Source organism: Galleria mellonella, unplaced genomic scaffold, assembly GCF_026898425.1.
Source record: "Galleria mellonella isolate WM207_F2 unplaced genomic scaffold, CSIRO_AGI_GalMel_v1 utg54, whole genome shotgun sequence".
NCBI classification, from domain to species: Eukaryota; Metazoa; Arthropoda; class Insecta; order Lepidoptera; family Pyralidae; genus Galleria; species Galleria mellonella.
The window spans coordinates 3453350-3472126 of NW_026442114.1; the positions used below are offsets into that span (position 1 = coordinate 3453350).

The following is an 18777-nucleotide window of genomic DNA, read 5'->3' on the forward strand; positions in this document are numbered from 1 at the left end:
TCCCCATTTTTTTCATTTTTCATGTTCATTTATTTCTCGCCTTAATTTTAAATTTTTCAGTCCATTTGTTTGTAAACAGATCGTTGACTGTTTCTACTTTTAGAAAAAACTATCAAAGGAAAATAAAATTAAATATCCTTTCTCATTGTCAGCAGGACGATTTTATAAAATGCTAGCGTAAATGCAATTTGCGGAGTTTCCCGACTTTTTATCAGTGCCGCCTGGTCCAGCTTCCAACAACAAAGCCAACCGCATCAAAGTCAGGCGGCAATTAAGAGAATAGTTTTCACTTGCGGGTTCAGTTGTACGTCTCTTTTTCTCTCTACCAAATATCCGAATAGGAAAGAGACAAACTGTGCAGCTTCCGTTATTACAGACCGCGAATGTAAAGGAAAGATGTACAATAATTTGAAACAGAAATCTGTTGTTCAATATCGTTACTGCAGGAGATAGATGTGATTGTGTCAAAGTTGTTTTCTATATTTTCCTATTGTTTTACCCTCCAGCAAATACGAGATTTCAATCTTGTTTGGAAGTTTCTGAAAATCCTTTCTTAGTGGTCATAAGTAATATCGTAATGGAAATCTATTTTTAACATTTCTACATTCTAACGATAGTAGTTTAGGCTGTTCAGTAATAAATCAACCAGAAGAAGGTCTAGTGTGTGAGCATGCGTGCGTGCGTGCGTGTGTGCGTGAGTGAGTGCGTGCGTGCGTGCGTGCGTGCATGTGTGTGTATATATAGATTGAGTTTTATTAAAAAACATGAATATTTCCAAAATGTTATATAAATTTTATTGCTTCTTTTATACTGTTATATATCAGTTATTACTAATAGATTTTCTATTTATATTCGTCATAAAGTAACTCTATTTTGTGTCCCAATGCCATATACAGACTTCATCATTCAACTACCAAACTAAATAAAATTATAAGCATCTTATATAGTTGATAACCACTAATCTAATATATAAAATTCTCGTGTCGCGGTGTTTGTTACCAAACTCCTCCGAAACGGCTTTACCGATTTTTATGAAATTTTGTGTACATATCGGGTAGGTCTGAGAATCGGCCAACATCTATTTTTCATACCCCTCAATGATAGGGGTGACCCACCCCTAAATATTTTTTTGTTATTTTTTTGTCAATTTTTTTATTTTCAGTTTATTATAATTTTGCATTGAAAAATACATACAAATTCAAATTTTCACGCTTTTACTATCAATCCATGTTGTTTAATCGCAATTTTTATATGCCGCAATAGAATCGTAAGATGATAATCGAATATAATAATTGTAGTACAATATATTTTCATGTATAGTTCTAGAAATAATGTATATGGTGAAACAACGTTTACCGAGTCCGCTAGTTATAAATAAAAAATAGATTTGGGAGATACACTACTTTTTAATAGTCCTTTTCTAATAATGAAAAAATCACGTAATATGTACATTTTGCATTATTAAATATTCACCCATATGCAACTCGGTTCTTATTGAAAATCTAACCGAACGAAAGATGTAATAAGCCAAGTCTTCCTCGACTCTGAATACAAGAACATCAGAATCTATTACCGTCACGAAATGACGCGTTATTTATATCCGCTATAACGTATCCTTATATAACGCTTTCTCTTTGTGTAACTTCAAATACTCTGAAACTCTGTAGATTATGGTTTTGCATGATACTGACAGTAATCTGTATTATTTTTTGGCAATGGATAAACTCAAAAAAATACTTAACTGATATAAAAATCCTAAACCTGTACTACATAGTCAGTAATTAACATAGCCTGTATTTGAGAGCTTCCTATTCACCCGTGTCGAGCCAAGGCGAATCATTGTATAGGACACTCGAAATAATAAAATTAACATTGACAACATGTTAATTTTATAACCCTTGAGGTAATATAATTTTTTTGTAAATCAAAATGTACTTATATATGCACATTTTATGCAGAGAAAAACCTCTCTTTGATGTTTCTCCAATATATTTCCTCTTGGAGGCCTTCGGACGAGGCTATTCCCCTCCGGTCCGCCTCGAGGGAGGCCTATACAGTAATTGGCGTGGTTTACGAGCGCGCTCCTCACCACCCGCCTTATTGAGTACAGCGTCAGCGATGGTTAATTTTATTTTGCATTAATAAAGCTCCTTACATCTTTATTCGCTACGATTACAAATTATAAAGGTTAAGAGCGTATGTTTTTCTTTTTTTTTATACAACTTAGAATGGCAAACAAGCTGACGGCCCTGATGGAAAGTGGTAACCGTCGCCTATAGACATGAGCAGTACCGTGGACATAACAGAGTATACTGTTTCATCCATGGTACCCCCCATGCGTTGCCATTCCTGAGGACTTAGATGTTATTCCTCTGTATATATATATATATATATATATATATATATATATATATATATATATATATATATATATATATATATAGCCCCCGCTTCGATTTATGATCCCATATAACAAATAGATGTCGTAAAAATTTGGATATCGCTCTTAAACAAAGCTTTATTTGATAGTGGTATGTCGCTGTTGAAAACTGCTGTAAACATAAATGAAACTTCGATTAATCACACAATTGTACCACCCTCGGGAAGCATGATTTAATGTTACTAAGTTGTAACTCGGATTTCCTTGATTAATTAAACGTTTACTAAATATACAACGAAAATACTGGCGGCGATGTTTCAACAATGGTAATTAGTGATTGTAACCAGAGATATAATTAAAGGGCTTCATACGGTTCTTTCCAAACTTAAGAAACGTCAAAGAGCTCTTCGAACAGATGCTATATAGCTTTACATTTTTTCTTTGCATAGAATGGGCCACCCCTTCCTTTCTCGTAAGTGTCGTAAGATCCAACTAAGGGAGCTTATAGTGGAAGGATAGGCAGTGTTCCTTTTAAAATATCACCAAAAGCTTAATTGCGATTGCCAACCTGCTTGCCAAGCGTGGCAACTACTGGCAAACCCCTCCTTATGGAGAGGCTTATGTTCAGCAGTTAGCTAACGAATATGTTTACATAATTTTATTGTTAGAATGTTGTATTTCGTAAGTATTGTAGAAGCATTATTATGTTAGACTGTAAATACGTAATAATACCATATAAAAAGATTAACTTATTAATTTCACTTGTCAATTTCTAATATATTTTTTTTATACAACTTAGAATAGCAAACAAGCTGACGGCCCACCCGATGGACAGTGATAAACCCGACATAAGCAGTACCATGGACATAACAGAGTATACTGTTTCATCCATGGTACCCCCTGGAGGAGATGTTATTCCTGTGTACCCTGTAAATTCACGCCATATCCCACCCTTCAAACCGAAACACAGCCATGCAAACACAACTGCTTCACGGTAGAAACACGAATGGAACAGAGGTACCCAAGCAATCGGCTTTTGTACAAAGTCTCCCTCTGGTATAGTAATATAGGCGATACTAACTTTTTTTTTTAATGTATGATAATGGAATGGTAACCCTGGCTGCGCTATCGGTATATACTGGTGGGACACCAGTGAGGGATGATAGGTGACGATTAAAGCAGGTCAATTAGCCCGTCGTGACGAATTCCACTAGAATTAACCACGATGGTTTCCACCGTGGAACCGCGTGGATGTCGACCTAATACTAGCTGTATCCTGCGGCTTTGTCCGCGTAAATCAATATATAAAGTATCCTATGTTCTTTGTTTGAATATAATCCATGTTGTAACAAATTCCTCTCATTTTCGCGTAAAAAAGTAATAAACACCCATCCATCCTCACGAAATTTCGCGTTTATTAGTAGTAGAATTACCTGACTATTTTCGTGTTGGCTAGGCGGCTTGGTATAGCATGTTATTGCAGTATAGGGCTTTTTTGGGTGGGTAAATAATGTTTTATTCCTTTAGTCGCCTCTCACGATATCCTAGGGATGACTAGGAATGATAACAAATTGTATTATTTCTCTATTACAAAAAGTAATATTCTCTTTAAATTTAAACACTATATATGCTATATGTATAATATTATTTTTTTATATATATTTTATCTACAATTAAATTAGTAGAGTGCATAATACTTTTCAATCTACTTAAGCAAGCATTGAAATTGCCTCAAGATTAATGTTCCATTGAAAAATTTCGTTAGTTCAGAACAATAGACAATAGTGCAAAAATCTGAAACAATATAGTAGTGTAGTGCGGTAATATTGCGCGGTGATACGCGTTAAGCGTGTGTGCGATGTGCGGCGGGTGAGTGCGCAGGAGCGCATGCGAGGCATGGTCGCGCGCAATGCAGCGCGGCGCGTGCGCGTGGCTCGGCACGCCGTGCGCGCGCAAGAACGGCGCCGTCTGCACGTGCCGCGTGCACACCGCGCTGCTGCAGGTTTGTATCGCAGCACAGGCCCTGCATCTCTCGAATTGACCTCAACCCTTCCTTGTGATTCCAGTATAATTCATAAGTATGTGCATAGGTGTAAGTATATATTTATGTATATGTGTATTTATACGATTAAATCTAATGTAATAATAATTTATTTTTATCTAGTTTCTTTGTTTGAAAATTGTCACAATATTGTACACCGCTCTACCTGCTGACATTGATGCTCCTTTCCACTTTGGGTGTTGCTGGAAGAGAACTCTATTAGAGTTAAGCTCGCCTTTGTACATTTGATTACCTCTGTCATATTTTTATAAATAACTAGTGTGTACAATAAAGAATTAAATAAATAAATAAAAATACCACGTTTATTATAGATACATTTTTAATGTTAGAGCAAAGGATTGTTAATTAATTAAAGAATTTGTGTCTTTTGAATGGGTGATATTATTATATTCATAATGTTCTGTTTCAATGCAACTTTTGTTTCACATTCAAATGTAATAGATAATTGTAACATTGTATATAAATATATATATATATATATATATATATATATATATATATATATATATATATATATATATATAAAAGGAAAGAAAACGGAGAATAAACGATCTGAAGCGATAGGCTGATCACATAGTTTGAAAAATCGACAAGCAAGCGAGAATAAGGTTCTCGAGTCGGATTTAGGTAGCTTACAACTGGTCCTTAGCTCAGAACCATCTATGGAGGGTCTATTTTTAACAGTACCTAGATAATTAACGCTTGAAATGAATGACTCAATATATATGGATAAAAAATATTGATGAGAAATCATTGTCAGTGTAATGGACGACAATTGAAAGCCAGAAAGATGAAAGCTTCATCTTAATCTTGTTGCGATGTGGGTCACTGTCAAATAAACGATAGATTGATTCTGTAAAGATTGATACAATGGAAACGTTCCGCTAGTGTCATACGGCGGACCTGTAAGATAATAGAAGAACTAATACTGCTCTGGACACTTGTAATGGAAAGTGGGGAAGGTCGTCGTGATATGGGTCGGATAAACATGTCTTAGATATATTTTCGCGAATGCGTAACCGCTTACAGAAGATTGATTGCTAAGTCAATATAAAGATACCTTCTAGTATAACTATACACCTTTCGTTTAATAGAATTTGAATAACTAGTATTTATATAAGTGACAATTAAAAATCTTTAAAAGAAAAATATAACAGATTCGCAGCATAATAATTATGTTTCGGTTTGAAGCGTGGTGCGATATAGCGTGAATTTACTAGGTACAGAGGAATAACACCTGAGTCCTCAGGAATGGCAACGCATGGGGGGTATCATGGGCGAAACAGTATACTCATGGTACTGCTCATATCTATAGGCGACGGTTATCACTTTCCATCAGGTGGGCCGTCAGCTTGTTTGCCATTCTAAGTTGTATAAAAAAAAATGTCCTTTTGCAAGATCGTAATCTTAACTGATCCGTACGTAGTAGTGGAACTCTAATGGATCGTTACTTATTGTAGATAGTTAAAAACTCAAATAAAATTTGGAGATAGTACAGTGTTATAGACAGATTTGTAGACAAACACAGATATTTCTTTTTGCGTTGGAAGTTAAAAATATCTATGTTGTAGAATTGTTAGAACCCAATATTTGTTCTAATACTGGTCACTAATCTCTCGATATACTCGTAGGACGCATCTTAGCTTTGTTCCTTATCTTAGCATCTAAGCAAATTCTTTCTTAAAAGGCCGACAGCACTTTGGCGTCTTTTCTGGTGTTACTAATATGGACTGCTATGATCACTAACTATTCACTCCCAATGCATTTTTTACTCTATTTCACATAAAAAAGAAGTTTTTTTTTTTTTATTTTCCTTTACTTGCATTGTTCCTAGTCATTAGCATTGGTGTGAAAAACTATAATGACATATCGAATCCTCACGCCGCCACAACATATAGGTCATGGTCTCAAATGACGGTAGTGCCTGTAAATATTTAATTAATAGATACCATACGTGGTCGAGAGGCTTTGTAATGAAATTCCAATGCTAACCCTCCACACGAGGCTGTGGCCGTCACGTTGGTCCGCGATGTTCAACTGCGGTCCACTGACTAATGATTACGGGATATCTACACGGGATTGTGAATAATTCCCAACTTTATAGTAATCGGGATAAGATGCCAAATTGTTGGATGTAGTTAGATGCTCGAGCTTACGCCGTGACCTTTGCGGTAATTTATTTATGGGTAACCACTAAGCTTCATTATCAAAGATATTTTCATAATGATGTTTTGGATCTTCGAAAACATGTTTTGAGGTTAAATTAACATTTTCGCTGTTTATTGCCGTTTTGCTTACTTCAAATTCTTCAAAAAGTTTCGCTGAGTCTCACTCACCTCGTAACTTATTGTCTCAGATCCTTTTTTTTTATCTCAACATTTCAAATTATACTTGTTCATTGTCAATACATAGTTTGAAGCACTCGGATTGTCATATTTGCACGACAAAACTCTATTAGATCACAATAAATATGGGATTATTGCTGTAAAATCACTGTTTATCAAGCCATAACTCTGTTGTATTCATGAATGCTGGTCCATGGTGCTGTTAATGTGTACAGGCGACGGTTATCGCTTTCCATCAAACGGGCCATCAGCTTGTTCATTATTCCAAGTGATGTTACGCAATTTATGTCATATATTGACTTTGGAAATGCCGCAATTTAGTACTAGTATTGTCTGTTTACAAGTTTGTTGTTTACATTACAAATATAAACAACAAACTTGTTGTTTATATTTGTAATGTAACACATGACGTGCCAAAAATGTAATGGAGTATTTACATGGCTAATAAAGAAAATATGAAATGAAACATTAAAAAAAAGAATATATATATTTTTTTATATCACGAAGATAACGAACAAGCATGCAGCCCGTCTGTTGGTAAACGGTCACTGTAGCCTGTGGACGCTTGCAACACTAGGGGTGTGACGTGCGCGTTGCCTACCGACCCTGAAGTCTCAGTAAACCCTTTTTAAAAATATACCATATTTAATTTTGTGTTGTTATAGCAAACGAAAGGAAAAATTATTTTACTCTTTAATGATTTTTTTGTATATGTATTTTTTATCTCGCTTTTTGTGTATGTCTATCTATGTCTGTTGTGATTTGTGTGCTATAATAATGCGTATATATATATATATATATATATATATATATATATATTGATATTGATATTATTCACGGTTGAAATATGAATGAGACAGAGGTGCCCAAGTAAACGACTTTTGTACAAAGTCTCCCTCTGATAAAGAGTTTATATTTGACAACACGATTCTTGTTTTCTACAGGACAGGCTCAGCCTAGTGTAGGAATCAATAGTAAACTTTGGGCTTTGTACTTTAGACTATAAACATAAGATAGGTACATACTTAACTAGGACGTGTAAATAAAAGCTAACAAATAAATAGTCACTATTCATTAGCCTAATTCTTCAATTCCTGAACAATTCAGTCCCGGTAGGGGGCGTGACGGGTTGTCAACAGACTACTCCCCGCCGCGGTTCGCCAATATATTGTATTGGCAGTTATATGTTATAGCGTTGTTAGATCACCATTTATTATGATCATTTGGATTGGACTAGGGCAGTGTTTTTCAAGCTTATTTTGTAAAAATATTTTGACCCCCTACCCTCCACGGTTTGGATTTTTTTTTGTATACAACTTAGAATGGCAAACAAGCTGACGGCCCACCTGATGGAAAGTGGTAACCGTCGCCTTTAGACATGAGCAGTACCATAGACATAACAGAGTATACTGTTTCGCACATGATACCCCCCATGCGTTGCCATTCCTGAGGACTCAGGTGTTATTCCTCTGTACCCTGTAAATTCACGCTATATCTCACCCTTTAAACCGAAACACAAAGTCTCCCTCTGGTTGCCCATAACTCGCCTTCTCTTAGTGGTCTCTTTTGACATCCACGGGAAAAAAAGGGATGGCCCATTCTATGCCGGAACCGACACAGCGATTTTATTATTTGTTACTTTATAACTTCCTCAGTTGTTAACCGGTCTGGAAAATTATTTATTTTTATCTGAAATAATATTCTTACTGATTGATCAAATAGAAATTTTACCAAAATCAGTTCAGGATTTTAAAATTTTAAATCAAAATAACTGAGTTTTGCCGCAACTAAAGTCGGTTTTTTTCGATCTCTCTTAATGTTTATTTTTTTTAATTTTTTTTATTTAGAAGTATACAGGAATAATTAATGAACTATTTAAGATAAACTTCAATTTTCTTTGTGAAACGGTTGTGTAAAATTTCTTGCAGATTTTTTCTTGATGAAGAACAAGTAATTCTAACTGAAAAAAATGGAACGATTTAAATGTTCTCGTATCTAAACAAAGTGTATTTGAATAATGACTGTCCTTATCTGTCTGGTAACATCTTGACATTCAAAATCTATGAATAATTTTGCAGTCTTGTGTACCTACGTACAGTCTATCTGCTAGAATGGGTACATTGACGATACATATATAGATGAGACGGCCACATTGAGCTTTCTTGTTTTATCGAATCGAATTGAATCTATTTTTTTATTTGAGACGCAAGTTTGGGCGCCAAACGGTTAACATTAGGCTCCGAGCAGCGATCTATTAATTTGCCTAAAGATGCCTGGTTTAGAGGTCAAACACGTGTCGCAAAACGTGCGTGGACTAAATGGCGATCGGTAATTGATGTCTAATATGGAACGTTGTAGAACTTCTAGTAATAATAATAGTAATCAATCTTCGAGTGTTGACAGTGACACACATACTAATGGTAGCAGAATTAAACAAAATCATTCAAATCAGCTAAACAGTGATATATACTTCTAAAAAATAATACCAAGTTTAGTAAAATATTTAATAAAGTTTCAACTAGAGTAATGGATGGAAAGAGGAAAACAGCGTGTCGTGGCGTTGGTTACGAATGTCCCCTTTTGAGATTTCCCAAGCGACGCCAGTTTAAAGCCACTAAAAGCACCAGCTAGCTAGCTAGCACTCCTCTTTAAACTCTTTCGATTCGTGTCACTTGTCAAAGGGTGACCTTTTTGCCAACCTGTCTTTTGTCTTTTATTCACTAGTTTTTACCTGCGGTTTCGTTCGTGCATCTGACCTATAGAAATTGACAGAATAATAATGCCAAATTTTGATAGCAATGTTGTGAGTACCCATGGGCTACAGTGACCGTTTACCATCTGATTATTCAGACGGGCTACTTATAATACTGTCATATTTGTCACCTTCGTGGTATAAAAAAATCGATTTAAATTTGAGCGAATTTTATTTGAACGTCACTTTAATAATATAAAATAATGAATTTTAATGCATACAAGTTACCGTAAATTTGGTTTTTTCAGGTCTCTATTAATATGGTTATTTAATTAAATTTCTTAGTACGAATTCGTCAATACGTCATTCAATTAAGGCTGTAATTTTTTTTTTTGACTAATATACGCATTTTTTATTGCTACAGGAGTTCGCGACCCTCACAAAGGAGCTCAACCAGGCGCGAGAACAACTGTTAGAACGAGAGGAGGAGATATCGGAACTCAAGGCGGAAAGGAACAATACCAGGGTACGTTCTTAATTGTTCTCCAAGATATAACGGGAAATGTACAGTGACGACGGAAATGTGTGTATTTAGCTTTTGAAAATATTTTTGGAACTAGCTTAATCGCGTGGTCGTCGCCCATCGTCGTCGTCGCGAATCATTACATTTTTTTCAACATATTTATTATTTTTTAATAGAAACATCTATAATGTTTCCTTCTATTATTGTACGCATACTGCCCGCTAGTAAATAATGCTCCTTTCCACACAGGGTTTGCTGGAAGAGAACTCTTACAGAGTTAAGCTCGACTGTTGTACATCTTTATTTTATATATATTATATGTTGTAATTTTTTGTGTACAATAAAGAATAAATAAATAAAATAAATAAATATATTATTTCTTTATTTTATTATATTATATATGTTTATTACACATTATTTAAAAATTCTTGTCGATGGCGCGACCGACTAAGATGACTGTAAGATGTTTCTTACTATTTCTCAGAATACAATCCGTTATACAAATAGTAGATTACACTACACTACAGAGAAAAATGGGCTTCGTTAGCGGTGCGTAAAATTAAGAAGCCGCCCCTGTTATAAAACATATTGTAACAGATTTTTTTGTAAAGCGACAAAATGTTTTGAGTCACTCGTATGCTACTCATCATTGCCATCATTACCAGAGGGAGACTTTATACAAAAGTCGTTTGCTTGGGTACCTCTGTCCCAAGCAATATTGCAATATTATTTAGCTGTCAAATAATATTTCTTTAAATGGGTTATTTAAATAATGTTTCTTTAAATAACCTATTTAAAGAAATATTATTTCTATAAAGAGGCACAGTAAAAGTGCGTTGATGACGAATTCGGCCATTCGTATAAATATTAATTAATTCTAAAAGTTGGGGACAATCCACAATTTAGTTTACAATCTGATATAGATACAGTACATACATACATATCTGTCACGCCTGTCTCCCATTAGGGTAGGCAGAAACAATGGAACCCCAAATGCTTCGATTCAAACAGACCTCTTTTGCTTCTTCCACATTCATCAATCTTGTCATACATGCTCGTCGGTTACGGGTACTTTTAATTTGGCCCTTCTTCAGCACGTCGCCTATTTGGTCAACATACGTCCGTCTAGGGCGGCCCCTACCGACATCTCCATTCATTCTTGCTCGATAAATCTCTTTCGTAATTCTTCTTTCATCCATCCTCTCCAAATGACCAAACCAACGCAACATTCCTTTTTCGATTTCTAGATACAGTAATTCTTTTATTTTTCTTCTTTTAGTTAAAGATAATATTGCCTTTTAAATAATCAGTTCATAATATTGAAAATTCTTCGATTATTTCTGTAAATTGACAGATAATTGTGGCATTGCAACACTTAGTCAAGCTTAGGTGTGTGAATGCTTTATAAATGTATATGAATGGTTGTAACAATATGTAATGTCGGTTGCAGTTACTACTAGAGCACTTAGAATGCCTGGTGTCGCGGCACGAGCGCTCGCTGCGCATGACGGTGGTGAAGCGGCAGGCGGCCGCGCAGTCGGGCGTCTCCTCCGAGGTGGAGGTGCTCAAGGCGCTGAAGAGCCTCTTCGAGCACCACAAGGCACTCGACGAGAAGGTAACCCTAATATGTTTCTTTTTTCTCATGTAATGCTATTTCAATTTGAGAGAGAAAGAAAGAGTGAAAGAGAGAGAGAGAGAACTTCAACATTGAAAACCCCATTTACCAGCACGCGAACCGTATGCTTGTTTTCTACCATCTAATATATAAAATTCTCGTGTCGCGGTGTTTGTTACCAAACTCCTCCGAAACGGCTTTACCGATTTTTATGAAATTTTGTGCGTATATTGGGTAGGTCTGAGAATCGGCCAACATCTATTTTTCAAACCCCTCAATGATAGGGGCGACCCACCCTATATAATATTTTTTTTATATTTTTGCCAATTTATTTTTATTTTTATTTTATTATGATTTAGCACTGAAAAATACATACCAATTCAAATTTTCACGCTTTTACGACCAACCCCTGTTTAATCGCAATTTTTATATGCCGCAATAGGTTTGCAAGATGACAATCGAATATAATAATTGTAGTACAATATATTTTCATGTATAGTTCTAGAAATAATGTATATGGTAAACCAACGTTTACCGAGACGACTAGTAGTAAGATAAAGATAAAGATAAAGATAAAGATAAATTTATTTGCAAACATGTGTACATAGTAAGTGCAAAGACATACTTGTTGTTCATTGTAGGATTTGTATAGTCCTAACATGTTTTGCTAACATTAGCGTGCAAAATATTATTTCAAGGACAGTGGCAATTTCAAGTGCCTTACAAAGCAAATCCATGCCCCCTATCTATCCATGCCTTACAAAACATATTAATATTTTGTGAAGATTAGATATAAACTAAATAAAAAGTCAAATGGAATTACAATGTCAATAGCAAATGTCGAAAGAGAAACATATTAAAGGTTGTCATTTAAAAATCCGTCAATATTATAATAACATTTGTCAATCAGTAGCATTTTCAGTTTTTTCCGGAATAAGTTTGTGTTTAAATTTTTATATACATCTGGAATTTTATTATAAATTTTTGGGGCCATACATATAATGCTTTTTTGCAATAAAGTGGTTTTGGCTGGATGTATACATAATAGATTTTTATTACGTCTATTTCGATAATTTTTATCAGATAGACGTGGAAATAAGATTGGATTTAACTTCACAAATAAGGCCATTTCAAATATATATAAGGACGGAAGAGTGAGGATATTATGTTTAGTAAATAATGGCTTACAGCTATCTGTGACATTCAATCCAAACATGGATCTTATACATCTTTTTTGCATCTTAAAAGCCATATCTTTATTTGTTGAATTACCCCAGAAAATAATGCCATATCTTAATATCGATTCTACTAAACCATGATAAGCTGTAAGTAGCACGTTATTGTTTACGGTCCTAGACAGCTTGTAGAGTAGATATGCCAGGCTAGATATTTTTTTGTTTATTTCGTCTATATGAGTTTTCCAGTTTAGTTTTTTGTCAATATTTAGACCGAGAAATTTAGCCGTATCAACTTCATTTATAATATTATTTTCATATATTATTTTAATATTAGATTTAGATTGTGTTCTTTGATTAAAGTGCATAATATTAGTCTTTTTTAAATTAATTACCAAATTATTATTTTTTAACCAAGCAATTATTGATGTCAGAGATTTATTTATAATATATTCATATAAATTAATATCATTACAATTTACAGTAACTGTACTATCGTCAGCGAATAACATCATAGGTTGGTCAACAAAGTTAGGCAAGTCATTAATATATATTAGGAAAAGAAGGGGACCCAGCACACTACCTTGGGGTACACCAAATGTTACAGTGCGCTGTTTTGATATAAACTTTTGTTGCTTTTTTGTTTTCCAATTTAATCTTGTCACTTCTGTAATTTGTTGTCGACCTGATAAATATGATTTTATCAAATTAAGGATATTACCCCTTATCCCATATGCCTCGAGTTTACGTATTAGGATGCTGTGGTCTACATGATCAAATGCTTGTGTCATATCGCAATATATAGAACAAACAGGTGAGGTTTTATCAATTTCGGACATAACTTTTTCCAAAAAATCATAAATCGCCATATTTATAGTTTTATTTTTTCGAAAACCCTTTTGTTCATTACAGATAATGTTATTTTTCTCTAAGTAGGCATTCATTTCAGTATATAGGTATTTTTCAAATATTTTTGAAAATATAGATATCAGTGCTATGGGTCTATAAGATTCCATTACCTCTTTATCATCCCTTTTGTAAAGAGGTTTAACTATGGTCTTTTTTAGTTGCTGGGGGAAAATGCCTGTCTGTATACTTAAATTTATAATATAGCTTAAATGAGCGCATATATGTTCATTTACCTCTTTAATAATTTTAGTTAAAAAACCATCATATCCAACACTGTTTGTATTTTTTAAGTTTCTTATGATTTTTTTTATATCTTGGGGTGTACTTGGGGCCATAAACATAGAATGTGTTCTATGATGGAGCTTTGCAGTTATATTTTTTCCACAGTTAGTCGTACGATTAATTCTGTCGATAAAGTAATTGTTGAAATGATTTGCTATATTTTTAGGGTTACTAACGTATTCATTGTTTATTTTGATTGTCCGGATAAAATCTTTAGGTATATTGAATTTAGAATTGTTAATAATTTTCCATGTTGTTTTAGCTTTATTATCTGATGTTTTTATGTCATAGTTGTTTTGTGCACGTAGTATAAAAAAGAAGTTTTTAAAGTTTTTCCTGTAAATTTACAAAGTTTTAGCTGTTTTTGTGTTATACCAATTATTTATCTAATATCATGTATATATTGTACGGACTTATTACCGTCTATTGAATCATTTGGCGTTCCATTGTTTCTGCCTACCCTAATGGGAGACAGGCGTGATAAACATGTATGTATTTTTTTAATCGGTGAAAATGGCATGGTAACCCCGCCTGAGCTATCTGTATACACTGGCGGGCGACCAGTGAGAGGTGATAGGTGAGGATGATAAGGCAGATCAGTTAGCCTATCGTGACGAATTCAAAGATAAATTAGTCACGATAGTTTCCAGGGGGAACCGCGTGGTGATCGACCTGATAGGGTATATTGATAGCAACGGGGACTAACCTCCCCATTACGAACAATCCCTTTCCCCCGACATCTATGTATTGTAAAGTCTTAATCTTTATTGCACACGACTTTATGAATAACTAGCGGCCCGTCCCGGCTTCGCACGGGTGGACATTTTAAAAAGTGGTTATTGTGACATAACGATAATAGTTGGATATAAAAAAATGCGAAGTTTTTTGTAGTTATTGATATTTTCTACGATATTGTAGAACATGCTTTTGTTCTATCACCAATAGTTTCCGCAGCGCACGTGACGAAAGATGTTTTATAGCATTTTTTTAGCACCTTGAGTTACGTTACTAAAGTTTTAGTAAGGACATCTAATCTTTTCTAGCAATAAATATAGCCTATGTTACTCAGGGTGAATGTAGCTTTCTATTGGTGAAAGAATTTTTGAAATCGGCAAAGTAGTTTTTGAGTTTTCATTACAAACGTACATATACACAAAAATGCAAATCTTTTCTCTTTATAATATTAGTGTAGATTGCTACTTAATGAGTGTTATTATGCGGCATCTCGCGCACTCAAACTGTATGCATATTGCGCAAACAAAAGCTGTTACTAAGTCTAGACTCGCCTGACTTGGCAAGTGCCGTGAGTGTGTCCAAGTCCAATATTATCTGCTTTGACTGTAATACCCACAGATATTAAATTATAAAATACTAGCGATCCGGTCCGGCTTTGCACGGATAGATAGATAGAAAGATGAATTGCCAATTAAAGATAATGTTTTGTATTAGCTTTAATTGGCAATTTTTGATATTTTACGTTACATTACTGTAATTTAATACATATAAGGCCAATTATACTTTATTTTCCTTTATAGATTTATTAATGTAATTATATTTATATATATTAAATTCAATGTCATTGTCGCTTATATTTTTTCATAATATTTCAGGTCAGAGAAAGGTTACGAGTAGCGTTAGAAAGGAACACAGCGTTAGAAGAAGAATTGGCGTTAACCAAAGAAGAAGTGAGTATCACTCTTATTATAAAGTTATGATATTATTTTAATTATATCTATTGTGAGTTATACTATATTGTAACTATTTATGTCTGCTTTGCACGCTTTTTAAATTCGGGGATGCCCGATTAGTTTCGAACTCAATGGGAGCCCTTATATTCATGAGCGCGGTTCCGCTGTGTTGCAAGCAGCGCAATTAAAACCTTATTTGTTTAAAATTTTGTTATGTGTCAATAGATGATACGGGTATTTAATTCCGACTCGTTATCTTTCATGCAACATCGTCGTGCTAGAAACATAAGTTTTCAGACAAATTTTGCTAGAAATTTGCGCGATTGTCGCGTATTTATGCGACCTGTCGTCCTCTCTGTTCAAATGCCCGTAATTTAGACTTTAATGTGAATACAATATAAATTTGTAATATGAGAACATATTGCTCAGCAATTTAGTTCCAGAATTTAGAAAAGGCGATTTAAATGACTTGACACAGTATATTTTTTTAATGGTTGATAATGAAATGGCAATCTCGCCTGCGCAGGTGCAGGCATAATGATAGCGCTATCATTATGCACTGAAGGGGCACTAATTAGCGATGTTTGGTGAGGATGAAAAGGCAGGTCAGTTAGCCCATTGTGACCAAATCAACGATAAATTAGTCATGATGGTTTCCAGATGACTAATCTCCCCATTACTAACAACTCCTTCCCCCTACAGAGTATGTTGTTAGCAATAAACCTGGTAGGCTGCATTACTAACAATCCCTTCCCCCAATGTCCACAGTTGCAACAGTACAAATCGTCGGGGCCAGACGACAAGCCGAAGGAGAACGGCACAGTGCCGAGCGGCTCGCCCGAGCAGAACGGGGAACAGCAGCAAACTAAGGTACTAGTCGATATTGCGGTGGACAGGTGGTGTGAGGCTCCGACCATTGAGAGATGTAAAAGCTCCTGATAACGTGTGAATTTTATGAAGTATAATAAATCCTTAGATTATATAGATAGTCTCCATAGAAATGCTTCGAGAAAAACATTTCCCCTTCTGCCCTTCATAAGCTTTCTGTTTTTAGCTAATGGTTAGCTGGCAGAGAATGCCATATGGCATTAAGCTCGCCACTTGTACAAAGTTTTATTGTGCAATAAATAATAAATAAAATAAAAACGGGTCAAATTTTTCATACAATTTGTGTGATAGATAGATAGATAATTTATTTGCATTACTTACAGTACACGAATTATAACAGACACAGATATACATAAAAAGCGAGATAAGAGAAATGATTACATTAAAATACGTAAAGCCAAGTACAATTTTTCCTTTTGTGCGTGTGCCATAATATTACAAAATGGCCACAACTCAGTTTATTGCTTCTCCCTCAAAAGAGCAAAGCACTGATATTCCGTTGTAGCCAAAGGGAATAGGGAATGATAAATAGTTATGAGTGATTCCTTTATAACTTGTATATTTATTTTGTCTTATAAATTCTGCATCTTTTTAATGAATAAATACTCTATTTATTTATTATATATTATATAAAGAGTATATTTTATGCGTAAGTATATAGAACACTGATAAAAAAAAACGAGTTAGCTAATTGGACTATTAGCTAACAAAAAGTTGACCCGTTTTTGTGACTCGATGCTCTATCTATATAACCTAATAATGAATCTTTATATGTATGTGTTACTGTAAAAATATGTGTAAAATTTGAGTTTATTGTAAAATCTTAAGTAACATACTTATGTTATTTTTATAAAAACGTCCAAAAACACATCTATTATGATTAAAATTTTTATCTCATGCAAATAATGGTTTAATTACTGGTTGCCATAGAAAGCAGTGATATATATATATATATATATATATATATATATATATATATATATATATATATATTCATCATATCAGCCGTTAACTGTCCACCGCTGAGTGTAAGACTCCCCCCATAAAGAAGGGATTTGCCAATCAATAATCGCCACGCTTGCAAGCAGGCGGATTGGTAACTGCAGTTATAATTTGGCGATGTTTTAAGAGGGTCGCTGCTAACCATCTCTCTACAATTAAGTTCCCTTAGTCGCCTCTTACGACACTCACAGGAAAGGAAGGGGTGGTCCATTCTATGCTAGGACCATACGACGAATATATTATGAGTTAGTAAATGTAAGAATTTTATAAAAAATAAATATGTTTTCTTGTTTTTACCAAAACAATCTTAACCTACTTTTGTTTACATCACAGAACATTGAATATTGAAATGTTGATAAATCTTAGGTTTTTTTTTAGAAAATCATGAGATATATTTCGTGTTTTTACAGTAACATATACATAGAACAAACTAGAAAGCGTGAACGCATTCAAATTTCACTCACTCGCCTTCACCGTAAAGATATACAATTATTTCTCTTGGAAAAATTAAGCATCTGGGTTATATATCCGGAGACAGTGCACGGCGTAAAGCCAAGTATATACGGCTCTTTCTAGTTTGTTACATTAAAAAATAATAATAATCCAATTATTACTAATTTCCTGTCAAAACCACAACTTTCTCCTTCTTTAGACGTTAGATTAATAATTTTATCTAAACCTTAATCTAAGGTGGTCCATCTTTCAATTGGCAAACTATTTTATTCGACATTGGTTAATTAATTCAAACAGTTACACAGAATTACTCATGAAACTTACACAACTGACAACATAAAAAATTTAATACCAAATAATGTTTGTATTAGAACGCTTAGTGAATGGATGTTGATTCTGCTAAGTTTTGTCTTGTCCAGCTAGTACTAGTCTGGATTGTTTTACTCAATTTTCTTTTTATCACTACTGACGCTTTATGCCATATAAATACATGAAAACCCCTCAACGCGATCGAGCATGCTTGTAAATATATACCTCTCAAATGCACCTAAACCTTGTAGTGGTAAATTTGCCCAGTTCGCCTCCAATTTGCAGCGTAAAGTACTCCTTACACGATCAATACGTCAAATTAATTTGACGTTTAATGTACGTCATTTGTAAGGAGTGTTGCCAGGTGTAGTTTTAATTTAAATGCATCCGCATTAGCAGTATTTTTTTAGAAGGGTACTAAGATTCCTCTATAATATTAGAGAAAAACGTCAAT

General features: G+C 34.3%; 1 protein-coding gene across 8 annotated transcripts in view; it reads left to right on the plus strand.

The window, feature by feature from the left end:
• Positions 1–18777, plus strand: part of LOC113509793 (liprin-alpha-1) — a 200475-nt gene that overhangs the window by 142179 nt on the left and 39519 nt on the right. For all 8 annotated transcript variants that reach the window (XM_052898871.1, XM_052898873.1, XM_052898875.1 and 5 more), the window contains exons 2-5: positions 9904–10005; positions 11453–11617; positions 15594–15668; positions 16440–16541. In XM_052898871.1, the coding sequence (XP_052754831.1) occupies positions 9904–10005; positions 11453–11617; positions 15594–15668; positions 16440–16541 (444 nt within the window). The remainder of the gene's footprint in view (positions 1–9903; positions 10006–11452; positions 11618–15593; positions 15669–16439; positions 16542–18777) is intronic.